Source organism: Plecotus auritus, assembly GCF_963455305.1.
Source record: "Plecotus auritus genome assembly, chromosome: 15".
Lineage (NCBI taxonomy): Eukaryota > Metazoa > Chordata > Mammalia > Chiroptera > Vespertilionidae > Plecotus > Plecotus auritus.
In genome coordinates, this window is record NC_137781.1 from 1,683,958 (window position 1) to 1,695,107 (window position 11,150).

Here is an 11,150-nt window from a genome sequence, read left to right on the forward strand (position 1 = left end):
GAGAGAGCATCACGGATCGGCTGCCTCCTGCACGCCCCCCGCTGGGGATGGAGCCCGCCACCCGGCGTGTGCCCTGACCTCCTGGTTCCTAGGTGGACGGATGCTCAATCACGGAGCCCTGGCCGCCCGGCAATTCTACCCCTTCTCTGGAAAAAATATTCTTATTTTGATCTGGTCCACGCCCACTGCCTTGATCTCAACGCCCCCGAAGGGTCAGGAGCTGGGGCTTGCAACGCTCTGCCGTCCCTGTCCCCGAACCCCGAGGCTCCTGCCTCCGCACGACTGGGTCCGAGCCCGCCGAACCCGAGGTCCCGAGCCCGCGGAACCGGCTCCTTTAAGGGGCCTCGTGAGCTGGGAGGCCCGTTTGTAAGTGGGAACGTCTGTCCCTGCCCTTTGCCTCCAAGTTGCGACCCGCCCTGCGTCCCTTACCTGGGCATGTACCTCACCGACCTGGCCTTCATCGAGGAGGGGACCCCCAACTACACGGAGGACGGCCTGGTCAACTTCTCCAAGATGCGGATGGTGCGTCTCCCCCGGCCCCCCGGCCCGGCCCCGGCCCCTCCCGTGACAACCGGGGATCCGGGCGGCGGGCAGCTGGCATCGGCCCCCCGGGCAGCCTTCCCGCCTTCCTCCCGTGCCGCCCGCCCCACAGACCAGCACACCGAGGCGGGGTGGGGGGTGACCAGCCCCGGGCACCCCTCCGTCCAGCACAGAGCCGGGACCAGAGCCCTGTCTGTCAGATTCCGGCCACACCTTCCTTCACGCCCCGTCCGCCCCGTGATGGGACCGCGGGGGTCATGGGGCCGCACAGCCACTGGGGCAGAGGCTCCCACGGCCGGGCGGTCCCACATGTCCCCAGCGAGGGCTGGGCCTGGGCTCTCCGGGGGAGGGGGACCCCAGACTGGGGGCAGGGGGCGCCTGGCTGCTCAGCGTTCTTCCCCCCTCCTCCCTCCACCCTGAGCCCCCGCCTATATCGGGCTCCCCCGCTTAATAGAGGGGCCTCTTGGGAGCCTGCACGCAGTAGGCCCTCAGGACGGGAGGGAGGTGGAGGCCTTTAACCTCGGCCAGGACGCTGCCTGCAGCCGGGGCTGTGTCTGCCCACCTGCCCCACGGAGTGGGGTGCCCGCCTGCCCTGAGAGTGGGGGGTGCCTGTCTGCCCTGCGAGTGGGGTGCCCTCCTGCCTTGCAGAGTGGGGGTGCCCGCCTGCCCTGCGAGTGGGGTGCCCATCTGCCCTGCGAGTGGAGTGCCCGTCTGCCCCGCGGAGTGGGGGTGCCCATCTGCCCGGCGGAGTGGGGGTGCCCGTCTGCCCCGCGGAGTGGGGGTGCCCATCTGCCCCGCGGAGTGGGGGTGCCCGTCTGCCCGGCGGAGTGGGGGTGCCCGTCTGCCCCGCGGAGTGGGGGTGCCCGTCTGCCCCGCGGAGTGGGGGTGCCCGTCTGCCCGGCGGAGTGGGGGTGCCCGTCTGCTCTGTGGACTTGGGGTGGCACTGAGAGGGGAGCCTGTCTCCCTCTAGAACCCCTTCCTCCCCACAGATATCCCACATCATCCGAGAGATTCGCCAGTTCCAGCAAACCGCCTACAAAATAGAGCACCAGGCGAAGGTAAGGGTCGACGTCACTTCTGCTTTTGTTCTTTTTTGTGGGTTTTTAATGTGTTTTTTTATTGATCTCAGAGAGGAAAGGAGGAGAGAGAGAGAGAAACATCCGTGAGGAGAGAGGATCATGGATCGGCTGCCTCCTGCACGCCCCACACTGGGGATGGAGCCTGCAACCCGGGCCTGTGCCCTGAGCGGGAATCGAACCGGGACCTCCTGGTTCCTAGGTCGACGCTCAGCCACTGAGCCACGCCGGCCGGGCTTAAAAATTCTTGCAGCACCCCGGCTGGACATCGCCGGCCTAACCATTGGGCCACGTCTTCCTCGCTCTGCATTCATTCCTTCTCACTCGGCCAGCATTCACTGAGCACCTACTGTGCGCCAGGCTCTGCGTCAGGCCTGGCCCCTCGCCCTTACCCGCTCCCGTGAGCGATGCCAGGGACCCTCACTGCTCTTTCAGACCCTTTAACCCCCGTGTAGTTGGGGGTCCCCTCCTCCGTGTAGTTGGGGGTCCCCTCCTCGGGACTGTCACCCCCTAAAGCAGAACCCGAGAGGGAGATGACCTTGAGGCACGTGACCTTGAAGGAGATTTGACCTTGAGCCAGCTCGCTACGGAGGAGGGGTTGGGAGGGTACAGACCTCTGTGCTCCGAGCAGGGCTGTTCCCGGAAGTGACCGGCGAGCGTGAAAGACGAGTCTGCCTCCCGAGTGGGGGTGCCCGTCTGCCCTGCGGAGTGGGGTGCCTGTCTGCCTGTGTTTCTCAGGGGTTACGGGTTCCTCAGACCCCACCTGAGCCGTCTGCCTGCAGGGGCCTGTGGGAGGCACCAGGCAGACCTGTAACCGCTCAGCCCCCGAGACCTCGGCACCCCTCCCACGGCAGCCAGCCGGAAGCAGGCAGGAGGCCCCGATTCATTTGATTTTCATTGTTAATCCTCCCCGGAGGGCATTGTTCCCACTGATTCTTAGAGGGAGCAGGAGGGAGGGCGGGGGAAGAGAGAGAGAGCGAGACATCGGTGTGACAGAGACACATCGATTGGTCGCCACACACACACACATACACACACACACACCCCAACCCAAGCCCGGGATCACACCTGCAACCAGGGACGCGCCTTGGCCAGGAAGGGACCCTCCAGTGTGCAGGCTGACGCTCTAACCATTGTGCCACCGGCCAGGGCAAGAGGTGATTTTTCTAAGGGAGCAATCAGAAGATTCCCAGCTGGCCTGTGCCATTCAGTGGTTAGAGCGCCGGACCGCCGACCGAAGGCTCGTGGGTTCTATTCAGGGCGCGTGCCTTGGTTGCAGGCTCCATCCACAGCGCCGGTCGGGGCACAGGCAGGAGGCAGCCAGTCAAGGCATCCCTCTCCCATCGATGTTTCTCTCTCTCTGTCTCGCCCCCTCCCTTGCACTCTCTCTAAAAATCAATCGATGGAAAACGTACACTGAGTGGCCAGATGTTGATGATCTCTGAACGCATAATAATCTGGCCACTCAGTGTATATTATATATATATATTAGAGGCCCAGTGCATGAATTCATGCATGGGTGGGGTCTGGCCAGCCTGGCCAGGGGGAGGGGACATGGGCGGTTGGCCGGCCTGCCTGCTGGTCGAACTCCTGGTCGAGGGGACAATGTGCATATTAGCCTTTTATTATATAGGATGTACACTGAGTGGCCAGATGATTACGCGTTCAGGGATCATCCTCATCTGGCCACTCGGTGTAGACTCGGGTGAGGATGAACAACAAATCTATATATATAAAAGCCTAAGGAAGCTTTAAGACTGGTCAACCGAACGACCGGTCGCTATGACATGCACTGACCACCGGGGGCAGATGCTCAACGCAGGAGCTGTCCCCTGGTGGTCAGTGCGCTCCCACAGCCAACCTCCCAGCCCCTGATCGGCCTGATGGGGACTGGGCGAGACAGGCCCCGATCGACCCCAATCACCGGCCAGGCCGAGGGACCCCACCTGTGCACGAATTCACGCACCGGGCCTCTAGTAATAATAAGACAAAACCCCGCTCACCCCTTTAGGCCGCCGGTGCCCCCCAGGAGTGCCTGGCTCCCGCGAGACCTCGGTGCCCACGGTCACGGGTTCCAGAGGCCCTTCCCGCCACCCCCTCTCCCTCTCCCGTCCCCCCCTCAGGTCACCCAGTACCTGCTGGACCAGTCCTTCGTGATGGACGAGGAGAGCCTCTACGAGTCCTCTCTCCGCATCGAACCCAAGCTCCCCACCTGAGGCCGCCCACCCGCCGCCCCCGCCCGCGCTCCCCGGAGGCCGCTGGGCCATGCTGTACATACTCATCCGTCTCTGGATCCTCCTCCTCCGTGTGCTTCTCCAAGAACACAGACCCGGCCCCGTCAGTTCCCAAACTGTGACTGCACAGCCCCCCGACGCCGCCCGCGGCCCTCGTCCACCGGCGGGGCCTGGTCGGTGCACCCGGCCCTCGTCCACCGGCGGGGCCTGGTCGGTGCACCCGGCCCTCGTCCACCGGCGGGGCCTGGTCGGTGCACCCGGCCCTCGTGCCTGGCCCGGCCCCGCGGGCAGCAGGGCCGCGCGCTCACAAACCTTCAGAAACGTCCGGCTTCTGTCCTCCCCCAGCCGGCCCCGGCGCGGCGGCCACCAGCACCTCCCAGCATGTCCCTTGTAGTTGCTACAACGGGGTGGGGTGGGTGGGTGGGGGAGGTGGGACGGGGGGCCCATACCCCGAAGCCCAGCCAGCGACCAATCTCCCGTGGACGGCCAGAGTCGCAGGCCTGGGCCCTCATCGCTCCCCGTCTCCCGGGCGCCGGACGCAGGGGGTCCCCCCTCCCCATCCCCCACCCGGGGAGACCCAGACTCCGCGACACCGACACCCCGTCCTCCTTCGCTCTGGGAATCACACCGGACGGACGGACGGACGGACGGCGGGCACGAGGCCCCGAAACTCAACGAGGAAAATGCAGTCACATCGGCCAAGTCCACTCCTGCCAACCGATCGCTGTCCCAGGTCGCTGCAAGCCGGGCACACGCACACGCACACGCACACGCACACACATGCCACTCCTCCTCCGTCAGACGCCTCGTGGCCCCCCCGCCCCCCAGCTTCGTGAGACGCTCCGAGTCCGTCTCTGCCTCGTGACAGTAGCTCCCGGCCGCAGTTCTAGAACCCCGTCCCCCGTGTGCGCCCCCAAAGGCCCCTCGCAGGAACACAGGAACCCCCAGTGCTAACCCTGTGAATACGACCCCTGTTTTCTACACGGGACGGGGGGGCGGGGGGCAGGCCTGCCGTGAGCAATACCCACTGGTTTGAGGATTCTGTGTCCAGTCCTACACACTCTTCCCACGTCCGGCTCCTTTGGAGAAAAAAACAAAACAAAAAAACACAGAAAAAGAACTTTCCATTTTTGTAAAGATAAATGTTTCCTGATTACCTCTTGCTAAATAAATCTATTCTATCTCAGGGTGAACAGTGAGTTGGGGTGGGTGTCCTTCATTCCGCGGGGGACATGGGGGGCATTTGGTCCCTATCGGGCGGGGAGATGGGGGGGGCGTTGGGACCAGAGACCCCAAGGGACGAGGGCACAGTCCCTGCTTTGTGTGAACTCCCACAGTTTAATGGCTGAAACGATTTCTAGCCGGACCGGTGTTGCTCAGTGGTTGAGCATCGACCTAGGAACCAGGAGGTCAGGGTTCAATTCCCGTCAAGGGCACAGGCCCGGGTTGTGGGCTCGATCCCCAGTGGGGGGCGTGCAGGAGGCAGCTGATCCATGATTCTCTCTCATCATGGATGTTTCTCCCTCTCCCTTCCTCTCTGACATCAATGATATATTTTATTTTTACAGAGAGGAAGGGAGAGGGAGAGAGAATTAAAACATCGATGAGAGAGAAACATCGATTAGCCCCCTCCTGCACACCCCCCACCGGGGATGTGCCTGCAACCAAGGTCCATGCCCTTGACCAGAATCGAACCCGGGACCTTCCAGTCCGCAGGCCGACGCTCTATCCACTGAGCCACACCGGTCAGGGCCCAGCTGGCAGTTCTTGGTGAGGGTCTCGTAAGGTGAGGTCACAGCAGCTGGGGCTGGGGTCAGCAGAAGCCCCTCTGGACCGGGTGCCCTCCCCGCACCCCCCACACCGTGGCTGGAAGTTGTTGTCGGCCGGCTGAGCGGGGGGTGACCTCTTCAGGGGGCTGAGGTGTCGGGGGGCAGCTGGGTCTGAAGGGCGGCCAGAACATCTCACCCACAAGATTAATGACAATAACATACTAAGCAGTGGTCGGCAAACTCATTCGTCCACAGAGCCAAATGTCAACAGTACAACGATGGACATGTCTTTGGAGAGCCACAGTTTTTACACTTAAACTCCTTCTAACGCCACTTCTTCAACATAGACTCGCCCAGGCCGTGGTATTTTGTGGAAGAGCCACACTCAAGGGGCCAAAGAGCCGCATGTGGCTCGCGAGCCGCAGTTTGCCGACCACGGTACTAAGGCAATTGTGGGGGGTTTTAATCCTCATCCAAGGATATGTTTTTATTGACTTTAGAGAGACGGGGGGAGAGAAAGAGAGAGGAGAGAGAGAGAGCGAAACATTGATGTGAGCGAAACATCGATCAATCGATCAGCTGCGTCCCCTACGCACCCCGACCAGGAGCCGAACCTGCAACTTGGGTGTCTGCCCTGATTGGGAATCGAACCTGCGACCCTTTGGTGGATGGGAGGATGGATTTTTTGCTTGTTTTTGGTTTTTTTTAAATCCTCACCCGGGGATATTTTCCCATTGATTTTTAGGGAGAGTGGAAGAGAGAGGGAGAGACAGAGAGAAACGTCGATGGGAGAGACACATCAATGGGTTGCCTCCTGCACGCGCCCCAGCCAGGGCCCGGGTCGGGAAGCAGCCTGCTACCGAGGTCCGTGCCCTTGACCGGAATCGAACCCGGGACCCTTCAGTCCGCAGGCTGGCGCTCTATCCACTGAGCCACACTGGCCGGGCCTCGCGCTGTGCTCACCCATCCTGATCCCTTTCCCAGAGGCGCCCTGCAGAGGCCTCGATGCCGTGGGGTGGGCAGGAGGCCAAGTGGTTGCTGTCACAGGAACATGAGTGCCACCCAGACATCATGAGGCCCTGCGTGTGGTGTCCACAGCTCGCCACACGCGGCCACACGCACACACACACATCTTCACGCATCCACACGCACACACACGCACATCTTCACACACCCACACGCACCCTCACACACCCACCTTCACACACCCACACACACCTTCACCCACCCACACGCACCTTCACGCACCCACACGCACCCTCACGCACACACACGCACCTTCACGCACACACACGCACCCTCACGCACACACACGCACCTTCACGCACACACATGCACCCACACGCACCTTCACGCACCCTCATGCACACACACGCACACACACGCACCTTCACCCACCCACATGCACCTTCACGCACCCACACGCACCCGGCCCCGGGCCTGAGTCCCTGACCGCCGAGGGCGTGTGCCCAGTGAGGGGGGACACCCACAAAGCAAGGAGCCCCCGTTCCAGCTCCAGCCCTCACCGCCCCGCAGGCTCCAGGCCCTCGCTGCCCACGACCCAGATGCCACCCCCACGTGGGTGCCCTTCTGCCTCCTCACACTCCGCTGGACCCGCCGACCTCGTCACCGCCACCCGCACCCGCCCAGCAGGCACCCCGCCCGGGTGTGCCAGCCGGAACCCCGGAGGTGACCCTGCCGCCACCTCCACAGGGTCCCCGGTCCCGGCGAGGTCGACCTCCTGCTCACCCCTGCAGCCGGCGACGGCCCCTCCCACCTCTGCCACCACCCTGCACGGCAGTTCTCAAACTTCCTGGCCAACGGCACCCCTCGGCACGCTTCTGAATTATCGAGATCCCCACGGGAAAGCCCACACACGCGGGTGGCAATACAACTGCGTTCCCGGCTCAGGTTCCAAAGTGAAGCTGGGGAAACTTTAACCATCGTGGTGGCCCGGCCGGCCTGGCTCAGGGGCTGAGCGTCCACCTAGGAACCAGGAGGTCCGGGTTCGATTCCCGGTCAGGGCACAGGCCCGGGTTGTGGGCTCCATCCCCAGTGGGGGGCGTGCAACAGGCAGCCGATCCATGATTCTCTCTCATCATGGATGTTTCTCTCTCTCTCCCTCTCTCTTCCTCTCTGAAATCAGTAAATATATATATATATTTTTTTTTAAGTCCCCCCAAAAAAGCAGATTAGCGGTTACTGACTGGGTGAGGGGTACTCTGTTGGGTGAATATTTTTTAAAACTAAAGAGAGGGGATGGCCCTAACTGGTGTGGCTCAGTGGATAGAGCGTTAGCCTGGGGACGGAAGGGTCCCAGGTTCGATTCCGGTCAAGGGCATGTACCTTGGTTGCGGGCACATCCCCAGTAGGAGGTGTGCAGGAGTCAGCTGATGGATGTTTCTCTCTCATCGATGTTTCTAACGCTCTCTCCCTCTCCCTTCCTCCCTGTAAACAATCAATAAAATATATTTTTAAAATAAAGAGAGGGGGTGGTTGCACAACACTGTGACGTCACTCAACGCCCCAGAACGAGACACTTGAAAATGCTTGGTTGCATGTTATGTGAACTGAACCCCAAGGAAAATAAATAAGGGGAGGAGGTGAAGGTAGCCCTCTGCTCAGGGGCGAGTCCTCGTGACCGAGACCAGTCAGGTCAGCTGATGGGAGGAGCCTGAACGGCACACCTCAGAAAGCTTAATTGAATGTTCTGTGGATTTCATCACGACAGTTAACAACAATAGCCCAGCCGGGTGGGGCTCAGGGGCCGCGCCTTGACCTACGTCTGAACCAGGAGGTCAGGGTTCGATTCCCGGTCAGGGCACATGCTCGATCCCCAGTGTGGGGCATGCAGGAGGCAGCCGATTGATCGATGATTCTCATCATTGATTCATTGATGTTTCTATCTCTCTCTCCCTCTGCAATTGATTTCAGAGAGGAAGGGAGAGGGATAGAGAGTTAGAAACATTGATGATGAGAGAGAAACATCCATCAGCTGCCTCCTGCACACCTCCTACTGGGGGTGTGCCCGCAACCCAGGTACATGCCCTTGACCGGAATCGAACCTGGGACCTTTCAGTCCACAGGCCGACGCTCTATCCACTGATCCAAACCGGTTAGGGCCCGAGGTGGTTTTTTTTAAAATATATAATAGATTTTTATTGATGTCAGAGAGGAAGGGAGAGAAACATCCATGGTGAGAGAGAATCATGGATTGGCTGCCTCCTGCACGCCCCACACTGGGGATCGAGCCCACAACCCGGGCCTGTGCCCTGACCGGGAATCGAACCCTGACCTCCTGGTTCCTAGGTCGACGCTCAACCACTGAGCCACACAGGCCGGCTAAAAATATATATTTTTAAAAGGGGCAGGGGGGCTGCTGGTCAGAAAAGTGTCTCTAACTGGGCCCGGGTGGGGGCGGGGGAAACAGCCAGGGCTCCTGGCTGAGAGGAGGGAGGGAGGGAGGTCGATGAGTGACAGCTCGCTCAGGGACGGGGTGAGGCGACCAGGGAGTGGGTAGGAGGGGCTGACAGGGCCCTGGGTGTCCGGCCGGGGAGTCACCCGCTGGTGCCAGCACCCGGGGCGGGGATGGATGGCAAAATCGCTGGGGCTCCTTCTGGCCGGGCCTGATTCCATTTCCTCCCTCGGCCCCTTATCAGCTCTTATCATCGCTCTTGTCATCGCTCTTAGCATCGCTCACGCCGGCAGGTGTGTTGACTGGGCAATTAGGACCCACACGCGTGACTCATGACCCAGAATCACTCAGGGCTCATTTCTCACTGCCGGGAAGGGAGGCGGGAAGGCCCAGCTGAGGCAGTGGGTGGGGGCAGGGCCAGGGGCAGGGGGCAAGGGGCAGGGGGCAGGGGGCAGGGGCAGGGGCAGGGGGCAGGGGGCAGGGGGCAGGGGGCAGGGGGCAGGGGGCAGGGGGTAGGGGCAGGGGGCTGGGGCAGGGGCAGGGGCAGGGAGCAGGGGGCAGGGGGCAGGGGCAGGGGCAGGGGGCAGGGGGCAGGGGCAGGGGCAGGGGCAGGGGGCTGGGGCAGGGGCAGGGGCAGGGGGCAGGGGCAGGGGGCAGGGGGCAGGGGCAGGGGCAGGGGCAGGGGCAGGGGCAGGGGGCAGGGGCAGGGGCAGGGGCAGGGGGCAGGGGGCAGGGGCAGGGGCAGGGGCAGGGGGCTGGGGCAGGGGCAGGGGCAGGGAGCAGGGAGCAGGGGGCTGGGGCAGGGGGCTGGGGCAGGGGCAGGGGCAGGGGCAGGGGCAGGGGCAGGGGGCAGGGGCAGGGGCAGGGGGCAGGGGGCAGGGGCAGGGGCAGGGGCAGGGGGCTGGGGCAGGGGCAGGGGCAGGGAGCAGGGAGCAGGGGGCAGGGGGCAGGGGCAGGGGGCAGGGGCAGGGGCAGGGGGCAGGGGCAGGGGGCAGGGGCAGGGGCAGGGGCAGGGGGCAGGGGGAAGGGGTGGGGGAAGGGAGCGGAGGCAGGGGGCAGGGGGCAGGGGCAGGGGGCTGGGGCAGGGGCAGGGGCAGGGGGCAGGGGCAGGGGCAGGGGCAGGGGCAGGGGCAGGGGGCAGGGGGCAGGGGCAGGGGCAGGGGCAGGGGGCAGGGGCAGGGGCAGGGGCTGGGGCAGGGGCAGGGGCTGGGGCAGGGGGCAGGGGCCGGGGCAGGGGCAGGGGCAGGGGGCAGGGGCAGGGGGCAGGGGCAGGGGCAGGGGCAGGGGCTGGGGCAGGGGCAGGGGCTGGGGCAGGGGGCAGGGGCCGGGGCAGGGGCAGGGGCAGGGGGCAGGGGCAGGGGCAGGGGGCAGGGGCAGGGGCAGGGGCAGGGGCAGGGGCAGGGGGCAGGGGGCAGGGGCAGGGGCAGGGGCAGGGGGCAGGGGGCAGGGGCAGGGGCAGGGGGCAGGGGCAGGGGGCAGGGGGCAGGGGCAGGGGCTGGGGCAGGGGGCAGGGGGCAGGGGGCAGGGGCAGGGGCAGGGGGCAGGGGCAGGGGGCAGGGGGCAGGGGCAGGGGGCAGGGACAGGGGCTGTTGCTCACTGTCCCTCTGTCGCTGTCCCCCTCTCAGAGCCCCTCAGCTGTCACCTTCAGAACCGCAGCCGCTGACGCTCGGACTCGGGACAAGTGAACAGTAACATCGCCTGCAGGGTGGCGGGCCTGCCAGATCGAACCCGGGCCACGGAGGAGGGCAAGATACAGGAAACACGATTTTATTTTCTTTTTCTCAAACACCTTTTAACTCACCTCAGAGAGGGAGGGCGGGAGGGAGGGAGAAACATCCATGATGAGAGAGAACTGTGGATCGGCCGCCTCCTGCACGCCCCCCACCGGGGATGGAGCCCGCAACCCGGGCATGTGCCCTGACCGGAATCAAACCCTGACCTCCTGCCCTCACCAGTGTGGCTCAGTGGATAGAGCGCTGGCCTGCGGACTGAAGGGTCCCGGGTTCGATTCCGGTCAAGGGCATGGACCTTGGTTACGGGCACATCCCCAGTGGAGGGTGTGCATGAGGCAGCTGATCGATGTTTCTCTCTCATCGATGTTTCTAACTCTCTATCC

At 63.7% G+C, this 11,150-nt stretch overlaps 1 protein-coding gene across 1 annotated transcript in view; it reads left to right on the top strand.

Annotated features, from left to right (window-relative positions):
- Positions 1-5,043, top strand: part of RASGRF1 (Ras protein specific guanine nucleotide releasing factor 1) — a 58,728-nt gene extending 53,685 nt beyond the window's left edge. The window contains exons 25-27 of the mRNA XM_080651818.1: positions 405-522; positions 1,530-1,598; positions 3,740-5,043. Of these exons, the coding sequence (XP_080507944.1) occupies positions 405-522; positions 1,530-1,598; positions 3,740-3,832 (280 nt within the window). The 3' untranslated portion in view covers positions 3,833-5,043. The remainder of the gene's footprint in view (positions 1-404; positions 523-1,529; positions 1,599-3,739) is intronic.
- The last annotated feature ends 6,107 nt before the right edge of the window (positions 5,044-11,150 follow it).